This window comes from Chiloscyllium plagiosum, chromosome 30 (genome assembly GCF_004010195.1).
Source record: "Chiloscyllium plagiosum isolate BGI_BamShark_2017 chromosome 30, ASM401019v2, whole genome shotgun sequence".
Lineage (NCBI taxonomy): Eukaryota > Metazoa > Chordata > Chondrichthyes > Orectolobiformes > Hemiscylliidae > Chiloscyllium > Chiloscyllium plagiosum.
The window spans coordinates 34,662,050-34,676,297 of record NC_057739.1 but is presented as its reverse complement, the minus strand read 5'-3'; the positions used below and the strand labels follow the sequence as shown (position 1 = coordinate 34,676,297).

Sequence of the window (14,248 nt, the reverse complement as noted above, 5' to 3'; positions counted from 1 at the left end):
ACTCCGGCCTATCACCCTCACCTTGACCTCCTTCCACCTATCGCATTTCCAACGCCCCTCCCCCAAGTCCCTCCTCCCTACCTTTTATCTTCGCCTGCTGGACACACTTTCCTCATTCCTGAAGAAGGGCTCATGCCCGAAACGTCGATTCTCCTGCTCCTTGGATGCTGCCTGACCTGCTGCGCTTTTCCAGCAACACATTTTTAGCTCTGATCTCCAGCATCTGCAGTCCTCACTTTTTCCCTTCATCTACCATACTTTGTGGCAGTGCATTCAGATCCTAGCTACTCACTGCGTGACAAAATTTTTCTGCAAGTCGCTATTGCTTCTGTTGCCAATTAGTTTAATTTTGTGTTCTCTATTTCTCAATCTTTCCACTAATGGGGACAATTTCTCTTACTTACAATATCCAAGCCCTCATGATTTTGAATGCCTCTTTGAAATCTCCACTCAACTTTTTCTTTGCCAAGGAAAATTGTCCGAACTTCATTAATTTTCCTACATAACTGAAGTTCTTCAACCCTGGTGAATCTTTTCTGCATTGTGTTTTAAAGTATGATGCCTAGAACTGGACACAATAATCCAGTTGAAACCAAACCTGTATTTTTGGAGATCCTTTGGTCAGAAATACAGCCACTGTGTCACATGGCAAGGACCGAGTTGGAAATCATGCTCGACGGATTTATCACATGGGATATTTCTTTGTTAACCATCCCAGAAAGCTGATCACTTTGCTGGAACCCTGCCAAGTTATGAGCAAGACTCCAGCTGTTTCAGTCGAAGAGAAGTGTTTTCTTTTTAAAAATTAGCTTTGTAGTTTATTTAGAAAGCAGAGATGAGCTTTAAAACAAATCAACCCCAAATCAATTATGTTGAATCAGTGACTGCACCAGGAAAAAATATTTTTGCTCCAGAAACCTGTTACCAGGTAAATTCATGATGTGGAGGTGCTGGTATTGGACTGGGATGGACAAGGCCAAAAGTCACATGACACCATGTTATAGTCCAGCAGGTCTATTTGAGTTCACAAGCTTTCAGAGCACCGCTCCTTTGTCAGGTGGCTTGACCAGATAAATTCAGAGTACTTCCGCCAGATCAAACTTGGAGTCATGTTTAACTGTACATGGTTCAAAGTAGTGTTAGAGCCATAATTTGTGTTTGGTTGGAGGAATCAATTGACGATCCTAAATGACTGATGAAGTTTATGCTTATTGTTATGAACCCAGGTGATGTTATTACTGGACAAGTCAGATTCAAGTATGAAATCAGGCTTGATTAGTCATAATTTATTTGTTTTTTTAGTTTTAATAAGATGTTATTTCACTGAAATACAAAAACACAGTGCTACAGATTTGGATTTAACAATAAAATAGAAATTTATTTTGCAAAATAAATGAATAATAGAAAAGAATAAACCAAACCAGTAACATATGGTAGAAGTTTGAAGATTTTGGCCGGACTAAACATTTGTGCATTTGGTTACACCTCTAAATCCCAATAGTATATTTTACAGTACACACTCTAGAGAGAATTTCCTTCTTTATCACACCCACAAGGCTTTATTTAAATGTGCTTTAATAGTGTGGTCTTGAGAATCTAACCACCTCTTCCTTGTGTTCTTTATGCAACTGAGCTTAGACTTTCTCAGCTTCAGATAACCCCTTTCGGGTTTTAACCAAATATTTATGCTCTGGAACCTTCAAACTAAACTCCTTACACCAAGGCACCCTGTTTCTTTATAGTTCTAAACTATCTCCCTGGGATAACTGTTTTACACATCCAACTTCAGCCAAGTAAACCAAAACTGTCCAAGCTAAGACAAAAATAACCTACAATTTTTGGACCCTTCTAACTGTAACCTAATGCACAAATGTTTAGTCCGGTCATAAAATTCATACAATGAAAATAAAACCAGGAAGTCTTTTATGCTGCATTTTAAAAGAAATCACTATGGCTACAGAAATATTAATAACTTAAACATTACATTCCTTCATAGACACAGACCCAAACCACAAGCCACTAGTTCAAAATACAAACTTTAAAATAAATAATATTAAATCAAATATAAATCATGCACATTATTATCCCAGTAAAGAAAAATTATTCCATCTTGATGGAATTACTTTTAAAATCCACAGTAATTGTCACTGTCAAATATCTGAATCATGCTTCGGAGTCAGAACCTTAGGAAACTCTTGGAGAACATAATAATTCACATTCAAAAATGAAGGCAGTCATATGACACAAGCCAAGAAATAGCATTCAAAAGCAGTGATCTCACACTTCAGGAGCAGACTAAAAATCAAGAGCAAATTAGAAGTATAAAAATTCAAACATCAATCTATTTAACAGCAATTCGATTTTGTAGCTCTAAACAGTGGGATGATGAATTCTGCAATATGTATCACAACCTTAGAATAAATATTAAATTAAAATAGTGCCTGTTTACCTAATACAATGGCAAAGCAGCCTACTGAAGTTCCAAAATGGCATGCAGGAAAAATACTTCGCCCATTTTCAGCCAAAAAGCAAACTTGCCGTGATGCTGGGTGAAAAACAACAAAAACTAACTGTACCTTAGCCATGCCTGAAGGCGGCTTTAGGACCTTTGCAAATGCAAACATTGAGCCTGGGGCTTATTTGAGGTCCAATAACCAACTTCCTTTTTTTCCCTGAAGCATACAATGTAATCAAGGCCAACACTTAGGAAAACTAGTTCTAAACAACGCCTGCAAATAAAAACTAAGCAACTTGTATGATAAAATAGAAAATTCTCTCCCCTCCCATGTAGATGGATAAGTAATTAGCCATAGCTCACAAGGAACTATAGGGTATCTTTGATAAAGAGACACAGTTAGTTCAATAAATGTGGGACACCACACCACATTAAGTAAGAAACATGTCCTAAGTCGACTTCAGCCAAGATGGGAATTGAAACCACACTGTTGGCATTGTTCTTAATGACACATTAGCATCTAACCAGCTTCAACCTCTCCTCCCATATATTATTAACTAAGCACCAAACAGCTTACTGGATCTTACCAATGATACTTTGTTATTAATCCACAGGTACGAGTGAAAGAGCCTAAGACATTACTTTTTGTTAGTTGGCACCCCTAAAGCACGACTCAAATTGGAATTCTGTTGGATAGGAAACTGAGAGCTGTTATATTGCTATACCGTGAACATAAATGCTACACCGTATGGATCAACATTTTAATGCACCAATGCAAATGCTATTGGAGTAACTGTACATTATCCACCCTTATACTAGTTGTGTTGTAAATCATAATTGGAAGATTTCATCTTTGCATTATTAAGTTAATCTCCATATGCTTTCCTACATCTGCATTTGACTATGTACTGTATCAGTAAAAAGATTCCATTGATTAGTCCATGTTAATATATGGGATAGAATTTTTCCAGGCCTTGAATGATGAATCATAAGACAGTTGGGAAACTTGGGAAAGAATGAAAAAATGAGATTCTGGACATCAACAAAAAAAAGGTCTTATTTTCCACATAAGGTTTCATAGCCTAGGTGAAAATCTCACTAATAAGTGGCAAGGGTCTCATTTCCAATTAATTAATTCTTTGCCTCAGTTATAAACAGTTAGCTACTTTTCCTAGGCAATGAATAGAAACTAGACAGCACCAATTTCTGACATAAAAGTCAAAATGATTACTTGGTAGTGTTGCGACACAGGGTACACCCTCCTGCTTAATTTAAAACCAGCAACACAGCAAAGATTTATCCCGTGCAGTAATCTGTAAAAAATCAAGTGGCCAACAACTACTTAAAGTAAAAATTAACAGCTTTATTTCTTAAAGTATAACAGAAAATAATTAATTAACAACTACTTACCATTCCTTACTCTAACCTATCTATTACCTTCCCTTCTATAATACTAGTCCAATAAGACTTCCAATCAAGATTTACAAAACCACCCCTCTTCTCTCAAAACCAGACAGTTTTCATTCTTCTATTCAGATCTTCCTGTGTCTTCTTTTTCTTAGGAATTTCTGCGTCACAGGTTACCGATCGAAAAGATACTTTTAAGAAAGCTATTTTTCAATCAGTCTGTTTACATGCTGGGCTTGGCAGTTCTCCTCTCAACCATTAAAGTTTCCCCGGTCTTGTACCCCCAAAGCATTGGATTGTGTCATTGGCTCTTAAGATTGTCAATATACTCAATTCAAATTGGATTGGAGTTTCATATTTTTCAAGGTATAATTTAAACTGATGGCTGAATTCAAATTTGTGTTTTTGTCTCACAGAAACTCAGCAAGTGCTGTTTGTTCTGAATCAAGTGTTACTTTGTAAATTCTCCAGCACTCGGTGTACTTGCCAAGTCCTTCACTCTCTTAAAGGTACACCCACATCTTCATAATAGTAGTCGCAGGTCACTAGCATCTTCTCCGGGTATCCGTCTAGGACAGCATCCTCCAACATCTTAGGGTACACTGCATGGGCAGCGACTGCCTGCACTCTCCAAACGGGGGGGGGAAGTTTTGGAAAAGCCAACCTCACCACATCATCATGGCGTATCTTGGACTCATTTATAATACATTTCAGTAGTTCATTACTACAATTTGGAGCTCATTGACAGCTTTCAGGGTAATTCTGCTGCTAGGCTGCTTTATATTCTGTGACATATCCATCTCAAACATTAGAACAGGTTGCATCTCAGAGCTTTTAGTTTGTTTTCTTAGAACTCATTTGCTTTGCGTTGACTTGGATGCTCACAACATCTCTGCCTTACTTTTTGTGCATTGGTGCTACTGAAAATCTGCACGCTCAGAACAGTTCTGTCTTTCCTTGCGTTTTAGTACAGATGGAAAGCCAAGCAGTTGGTCATGTTGGCCAACCACAATTAGTCAAGGGGACGGTCATGCTGCTGTACAGCACTGTGTTAAGTCAATATCATACCTGCAGCAGGTGTCAACAGCTTATTGCAGCAAACACTCTGAACATACTTCAACAAAATGAGCATGTCACACTACCTAAGGGGACTAGTCACACAAGAATAGAATTGATACGATGCAGAAGGAGACTGTATGGCTCATTGTCCCTGTACTGGTTCTTCAAAGAACATCATTATCTTGGATCAATCTCCTGCTTTTCCTCATACCTATGCACACTACTTCTAATCAAATAATCATCCAGTGCCTTCTTGAATGGCTCAATTGAACCTGCCTTCACTACATTTCCAAGCAGTGCATTCCATAGCCTAACTACTTGCTGCATGAAAAGGATTTATCTCACATCATCCTAGCCTCTTTTGTATGTCACTTCAGCGTTGTTGGGCCAGAATCCTGGAGTTCTCTCCCAAGTGGCATTGTTGATCTACCTACAGCACATGGACTACAATGGTTCAAGAAGACAGCTCACTTCCACCTTCTAAGGGCAATTAGGACAGACAATAAATGCTGGTCAAGTCAGTGACACCCACATCCCACAAGACAATAAAGAAAAAAGATCTGTCTTCTGGTTCTTGTTCCTTTTACGAGTGGGAGCAACTTCTCCTTATCCATTCACTGGAGCCTGTGCATAATTTTGAAAATCTCCACCAAATCTCCTCTCAGCCTTCTTCTGTCCAAGGAGAACAGTCACAATTTCTTCAATTTCTGTACACAGTAGTCCAGCTGGGGTCAAACAGGTGTCTTATGCAAGGGCAACATCACCTCCTTGATCTTGTTCTCTATGCACTCATTAATAAAGCTGAGGACACAATATGCTTTATTAACTGTTCTCTCCATCTGTCCTGCCATTTTCAAAGGTCTATGCACATATACACCCAAGTCCCTCTGCTCCTCCATCCCCTTTACAATTGTACCCCCCATTTTATCTTGTTTTTTAATGTTCTTCTCCGCATTGAACCTCATCTGCTCCTTCCACCAAATTGTTCATGTCTTCTTGGAATTCAACATTCTCCTCCTCATGGTTTACAATTCTACTTCGTGTCATGTGCAAACTTTAAAATTGTACCCTGCAGATCAAGATCCATAAATATCAGGAAAAGCAAGGTCCCAAAACTGACCCCCTGGGGAACTCCAGTACAAAGCTTCCTCCAGCCCAAACACTATACATTGTGTATTACTCTCGGTTTTCTATCACTCAGCAAATTTTGTATTCATGTTGCTACATTCCCCTTTATACCTTAACCTAAAACTTTCCTCACAGGTATATTATATTCTATAGTATTAAATACATCCTGGAAATCCAAGTATATCACATCCATACTGTTACCCTCATTGAGCCTTTCTATTTCCTCCTGAAAATACTCCAGAAAGTTAGTTAAACATGATTAGATAAGATTCCCTACAGTATGGAAACAGGCCCTTCAGCCTTTCAAGTCCACAACGAGCCTCCGAAGAGTAAGCCACTCAGATCCATTCCCCTATTTACCCCTAACGAATGCACCTAACACTATAGGCAATTTACCATGGCCAATTCATCTGTGCTGCACAACTTTGGATTGTGGGAGGAAACCGGAGCACCTGGAGGAAACGCACACAGTCAAGGGAGGAGAATGTGCAAACTCCACACAGAGAGTTGCCTGAGGCTGGAATCAAAGCTGGGTCCCTGGCGCTATGACGCAGCAGTACTAACGACTGGGCCACTGTGCTGCTCAAAAACCTATCAGTTTATAAACTGAATTATTTCCAACTTTATATATGCAGATATAGTTGAAGGGAAATTGATGATCAATGAACTTGATCTATTGTTAATATTAAATCTAAGTTTCATAAAGTATTTTTAGACACAGAGAGAATGTGCAGACTCAACACAGACAGTCAACCAAGGTAGGGATTGAACCTAGGTCCCTGATGGTGTAAGACAGCAGTGCTAACCACTGAGCCACTGTGTCACCTGTAATTGCCCATAAGTCCATAAGACATAGGTCATTCAGCCCCTAGCCTCTGCTGTACATTCAGTGAGATCATGAGTGAATTGACAATCCTCACCTCCACTTTACTGCCTTTTCCCCATAACCCTTGATTCCCTTGCCGATTAAAAATCTATTTCAGCCTTGAATATACTTAATGACTCAGTCATAACAGCTGTCTGCAGTAAAAAATTCCATAGATTCACTATCTTCTCAAAGAAAAAATCCTCCTCATCTCTGTCTTAAATGTGCAACCCCTTATTCTGAGACTCTCCCAGAAAGGGAAACTATAAGACAATAAGAAATAGGAACAGGAGTAGGCCGTTCGGCCTCAAACCTGCTCCATCATTCAATATGATTATAGCTGATCTAACATTCTTAATGTCCACTTTCCTGCCCTTTCCCCGTAATCCTTGATTCCTTTACTGCTTAAGAATCTATCTATCTATCTCAACCTTAAATATACACAACGACTCTCAGGATTTCTAAAGGCTCACAACCTTCTAAGAGAAGAAATTCTTCCTCATGCCAGTCTTAATTTGGCACCCTTTTATTTCTGAGACTATGCCCTCTGGTCCTAAATTCTCCCATGAGAGGAAGCATCATCTTAGCATTTACTCTTGTCTCGTTCCTTAAGAATCCTATATGTTTCAATTAGATCACCTCTCATTCTTCTAACTCCAGTGAACTTCCTACATCATTGGACCCAACCTTGAGTTGACCATGCCTCTTAGCAATAGAGGCCCATGCTTGTAGTTCATACACAAAACTTTGGTCCCCAAGCAAATTGACTCTCTCACTTAGTGGAGTCTTATGTCAGGCATTGGCATTTCTGATGTTTCATCCATTTCCCCTGGGTCCAGGAAGATCAGATTTAACTTAGTGCTGAGTCTTCTCCCTATTAGCAACTTTGTTGGAATTATCCTTGTAGTTGCATGAGAGGTGGTCCTATAATCAAATAGGAAATGGGACATTTTGGTAACTAGTGAAGCTGTAGGCTGTTTCTTTGAGCCAGCCTTCAAAGTTCGGATTTCTCTTTCTGCCAGACCATTGGATGATGGATGGCATGGAGTTGTCATCATCTGTCAGATGTCATTTGACTTTAGCAAATTCCAGCTGGTAAATGGTGACCCGTTACCTGTGACCAACATTTCCGAGAGTCTGTGTATTGCAAAGGTTGCACACAGTTTTTCTGTCGTCATCCCCGTGTTTGATGAATGAACTCTATGCACATCCAACAACTTTGAAAGGCCGTCCACAATGACTAAGAACATTGAACCCATGAAATGATCGGCATAGTCAACGTGTAACCAGGTCCAGGGTTTACCCAGCCATTTCCACAGTAATCTTTGTCCTTGATGGCACTCTGGACACTGCCTTACCAACACGGCTATGTCTGCATCCAATTCTGGCCACCAGACATAACTTATCGCCAACAACTTCATTTTGGAAATCCCTGGATGACCCTGGTGGAGTGCAGCCAGTATTTGGCAGCAACCTTTGCTCGGGATAATCACTCTTGCTCCCCATAATAGTATGCCGTCTCTACTGTGATCTCGTCTCTTCAGGTCCAAAAAGATTTCAGTTCTGGTTGTGGTGGCCCATTGTGACTGTAAGTGTGTCCAAAAAAATTAAAATCATTATGAACTCTTCCAGTGGTGGGACCAGTGGTGGTGTATCTGCCAGCTGGAGGCGGCTCAATGCATCCACATTTGCTACTTGGCCACCCAAGTACCCAATTTGTAATAATGAGCACTTAGTATTAGAGCTCACTGCTGAATTTGGCCTAAAGCTATGGGTAGCACTGCCTTGTTCTCTTTAAGAGACCTAGCAGGGGTTTGTGAGTCTGTTACTATTTCAAATTTACATCCGTAAAGGTATTGGTGGAACTTGCTTATTCCAAATATGACCACCAAACCTTTCTTCTCTACCTGGCCATACTTACACTCTGCATTAGCCAAAGTCCTGAATGAGTACGATATTGGACATTCCTCTCCTTTGGGCTACCTAGGAGCTAATACTACCATACAGAGAGGCATTGCACGTCAATACCAGATCTTATTTGGGATCATAGTGTGCTAACACCTTAGAAGATGGTAACTGTTTCCTCACTTCCCTAAAAGCTATGGCTTGGCCATGTGACCATTTCCAAGGTTGACTCTTTCTTAAGAGACGATGCAAAGGTGCCAGGATGGAGGCCAGGTCATGTATGAACTTTTTTGTAATAATTTACCAACCTAAGGAAAGACCTAAGCTCTGGTACTGATGTGAGAGCAAGGCATCTTTGACCACCCTCACTTTATCTTCCAATGGGTGTAACCCAGTTTTTGTCGATTCATTAGCCATAGTAGATCATTTAGGGTGTCTGAAGCACACATTTTTCCCTTCTTTGGCTGGGAGAAACATCCAAACATGCTTTAAGTGCTCCTTATTGGTTTTCCCTGTTATTAGCATGTCATCAAGATAAATGGTGACCTGGATCAGACCTTGTAAAACTTTCTCTATCATCCGCTAAAAATTGCACATGCTGGCGATACCCAAATGGCAGTATCGTATATTGATATAAATGAGTATTAATTGGAGCATTCTTCTGGGAATCCTCACCTAGTCACAATTGCAAGTACGCATGGCTCATGTCCAGCTTCATGAAGGACAGCACACCCCACCTCCCTCCCCCACCCCGTCCCACCACCCCATACCAGCTTTGCATATAAATCCTCCGTATGGGATTGGATATTTATCCAACTGCGAAACACGGATTATCATTTCAAAATGCACACAAAGGCAAACCAACTGTCGAGTTTCACAATCAGTACTACTAGTGCTGTCCTGTTTTAAACTGGACTGATTTAATGATTCCATCACTTCCCAGCCTTTTTTCTGCCTGTATTTTTGCCCATAAGGCAAATGGCACTGGGTAGGCCTTGCAGAATCGTGGAATTGCTTCCTAGTCAACATGCAAGGTACCCTTGACTCCCTTGATAGTCCTTTTGTGAAAAACATCCAGGTATTGATTAGAATTTCACTCAGGCAGCCATTTTCTAATTGAAACATGTTCAGTCAATCGAGGTGAACCTTTCCAATTTTGCCCCATAATGCTTGGGCCTGAGCCTTTTATTACAATCTGTGGTAACTGAACCAGCTGCTTCTCATAATAGACTGAAACTGAGGTTGTACCATTAAGGTTCCCTGGCATATGTTCTGAGTCTAGCTGAGGTCTTGCACAAACTTAAGGATTGGAATCCACAGTGAATTTTGTTAAAGACTAGTTCTGCAATCATTGAAACAGCCACGCCAATATCAAACTCCAGTAGAACTGGGTGACCATTTAACGAGATGTTTATTTTGATTGGTTCTGATTTGGATGTTGCTAAGCAATTTAGCTATTCTAAAACAGATGCAGATGGACTTTCTAGGGTGTGCACGCTCCTGGATACTGGCCTAGGAGGTCTCTTACTCCATTTCGGTCGAGTGAGACTCTTCTGCTGCCTCGAGTCTGCATACCAGCAGCAACTACAATAGCTTGCTGGCCTGGATCTTGAAGAAAATTTTAACTGTTTGGCCTGGGCTTGGCTTTGTTTTGGAGTTTTACTGTGGGCTGACCTAGAGTCCCTTTGTTCAGGATATGTCCTGAGTCAGGCTATGCAATTGCCTTCACTCAAGTGGTTTTCCCCAAACCCAGTCAAACTGCTGAGGGTGTCCACTTCCATTGAATAATCTGCAACTCATATGCTCCACTCACCGCATTTTCCAATGATACAGCCAGTTGTGGTGGCTATTTAAGTCCAATTGGGCTTCAGCTTGTAAGCTGTTTTGCATGGTTACATCATTAATCCCATATACCAAACAGTCTCTCAGTATCTCATTAAGGGTTAAGCCAATTCACATGCCTCTGTAAGTCATCTTAACCTAGTCAAAAATCTCAATATGAAATTCTTGAATTGCTAAATAAAACAAATAGTATCTCAGAATTAGAGGAGGTTTGAAGTTGTAATATTTCTTAACTAAATCTGAGAACTCTGTAAAGGTTTTATGGTATCTGGTGCTTCAGGGAAAGTTAAGCTCCTAAAAACTGAAAAAGCTGCAGATCCACAAGCTGGTAGGAGAATTACTCATTGCTTTTCATCTGCCCAATGTCATTTGCCTGGAAAAAAATAACGTATTCTTTCCACATACTGGACTCAATCTTTGAAGGTAAGATTGAAGAGTCAAGCTTTCCAAATAATGGCATGATGCCGAAAGGCCTACCCCAATTCAAAGACGACATTCCTCCAGACAGTGGACATTTCACCTGATTCCGGCCAGAGCCTCAGACCAGGCTGGCAGCATTTGTCATGATGTACAACTGATTTTTATACATAGAGTTCTCAGCATGAACATAGAAGGTTCCAGCACTGGCAATCATTTTGCTGTTGCTATTTACAGGATAGGGTGAGAGTGGCACCATGAAGTTGTGGTGCATACTTAATGAGGTGAAGCAGCAGAGAATTGTGTGAAGTAACTTGCTAGAGCTCACAGAGAAAACCCTTCATGAAACTTCCCAAAATAGAGTAAGATTAGGACTAATCAAAGATAGTAGTGGAAGGTTGTGTGTTGAATCTGAGGATATAGGGGAAGCACTTAATGAATATTTTTCATCAGTATTCACATTGGAAAAGGGCAATGTTAGTGATAACATGGAGATACAGGCTATCAGATTAGATGGGATTGCAGTTGACAACAAGGAGGTTTTAGCAATTTTGAAATATCTGAAAATAGATAAGACCCCAGATGGGATTTATCCTCGGGTTCTCTGGGAAGCCAGGGAGGAGATTGCTGAGCCTTTGGCTTTGATCTTTATGTCATCATTGTTGACAGGAGTAGTGCCAGAAGACTGGAGGATAGCAAATGTTCCCTTGTTTAAGACGGGGAGTCAAGACAACCCTGGTAATTATAGGCCAGTGAGCCTTACTTGGGTTGTGGATAAGGTATTGGAAAAGGTTATAAGAAATAGGATTTATAATCATCTGGAAAGGAATAATTTGATTAGAGATAGTAAACATGGTTTTATGAAGGGTAGGTCGCGCCTAATTAACCTTATTGAGTTCTTCGAAAAGATGACAAAACAGGTGGATGAAGATAATGTGGTTTCTGGGGTGTATGTGGACTCATAAGGTGATTGATAAGGTTCCACATGGTACACTATTGAACAAAATACAGAGTTTCGGGATTGAAGGTGATTTACCAAATTGGATCAGAAATTGGCTAGCCAAAAGAAAACAGAGGATGGTGGTTGATGGAAAATGGGATAAGATGGGATTGCAGTTGACAACAAGGAGGTTTTAGCAATTTTGAAAGATCTGAAAATAGATAAGACCCCAGATGGGATTTATCCTCGGGTTGATGGAAAGTGTTCATCCTGGAGCTCAGTTACCAGTGGTGTGCCACAAGGATCTGATTTGGAGCCACTGCTGTTTGTCATTGTTATAAATGACCTGGAGGTGGGTGTAGAAGGATGGGTTCATAAATTTGCGGATGAAACTAAGGTAGGCAGACATCGATAGTCCCGAAGGATGTTGTGGGTTACAGAGGGACGTAGATAAGATGCAGAGCTGGACTGAGAAGTGGTAAATGGAGTTTAATGCGGAAAAGTGTGAGCTAGTTCACTTCAGAAGAAATAACAGGAATGCAGAATACTGGGCTGAATGGTAAAGTTCTTGGTAGTGTCGATGAACAGAGAGATCTCGGTGTCCAGGTGTATAAATCCCTGAAAGTTGCCACCCAGTTTGATAGGATTGTTAAGAAGGCATATGGTGTATTGACATTTATTGGCAGGGGAATTGAGTTTTAGAGCCATGAGGTCATACTTCAGCTGTACAAGACACTGGGAAGGCCATACCTGGAGTATTGCATACAGTTCTGGTCACTGCATTATAGAAAGGATGTGGAAGCTTTGGAAAGGGTTCAGAGGAGATTTACTAGGATGTTGCCTGGTATAGAAGGAAGGTGTTACAAGGAAAGGCTGAGGGAACTGAGGCTGTTTTCGTTGGAGAGAAGGAGGTTGAGAGGTGACTTAATCGAAACGTATAAGGTAATCACAGGGTTAGATAAAGTGAACAGTGAGAGCCTTTTTCCTCGGCTGGTGAAGGCTAACACGAGGGCGGCACAGCAGTTAGCACTGCTGCCTCACAGTGCCAGAGACCTGGGTTCAATTCCTGCTTCAGGCGACTGTGTGGAGTTTGCACATTCTCCCCGTGTCTGCGTGGGTTTCCTCCGGGTGCTCCGGTTTCCTCCCACAGTCCAAAAATGTGCAGGTTAGGTGAATTGGCCATGATAAATTGCCCGTAGTGTTAGGTGTAGGGGAATGGGTCTGGGTGGGTTGCCCTTCAGGTTGGTGTGGCTGAAGGGCCTGTTTCCACACTGTAAGTAATCTAATCTAATCTAAATTGAGGGGTGATAGATTTAAAACAGATATCGGGATAGTTTCTTTACTCAGCGACTAGCAGGGGCATGGAACATCCTGCCTGCAACAGTAGTAGATTTGCCAAAGTTAAGAGCATTTAAATGGGCATTGGACGAACATATGGATAATAATGGAATGGTGTAGGTTAGATGGACATCAGGTTAATTTCACAGATCGGCATAACATCAAGGGTCGAAGGGCCTGTACTATGTTCTATGTTCCTCAGTTGATGCTTGTCATGATTCAACACTATGAAGATCTTGCACTATTTGAACTGGGGCACAGCTGGGATTTAAATACAGTATCGCAGTAGGTAATATGATGACAATATAATATAATACCGAAGGATCCCAGCACCAACAAGCACTCCCATCACTGGTCAATGAAAGATAGTGCAAGAGCCGTGTGATGCATCCTTACTGAAGTGAACATTGTAAGATTGCACAAGGAAACTTGCTAGAACATTCAAAGAGAAACCATCCAAGAAACACCTCAAAATTGACACTTAACCAAATTTTGAAGAAATTCAGCCCATGTGTCTACCCATTATACTATGAAAGAACATTTTAATCAAGGTTCCATATCTATAGAAATGTTGAATAAGAAGGTACTTAGATGCTGGGTCAGATTGAATTGACTTAACATCGGCTGCACCCTGATCTATTTGATGGTGTTGATTTTAATTCTACTGGTTTTCGTATATCCACATTTTGCATTTGTAGGTCACCCTTGTAAAGAATTATCAAACCCGTGCAGCAGTGCTGAGTAAAGCTGTACCGAAAGTGGACCCTGCACCAATAGTACATCCAAAACGCTACCAAAAGGTGAGATTGTTGTTTTCTGTACAGTATTTAGAAAGCTTCTATGCTTATTATTCATTGCTTCTTTCTTTAGTGATGCAGTGAACTATAAATGT

At 40.6% G+C, this 14,248-nt stretch overlaps 1 protein-coding gene across 1 annotated transcript in view; it reads left to right on the top strand.

The window, feature by feature from the left end:
• The window catches only part of cfap77 (cilia and flagella associated protein 77), a 179,174-nt gene that overhangs the window by 137,680 nt on the left and 27,246 nt on the right, over window positions 1-14,248 (top strand). The window contains exon 6 of the mRNA XM_043720336.1: window positions 14,055-14,156. Coding sequence (XP_043576271.1) covers window positions 14,055-14,156 — 102 coding nt within the window. The remainder of the gene's footprint in view (window positions 1-14,054; window positions 14,157-14,248) is intronic.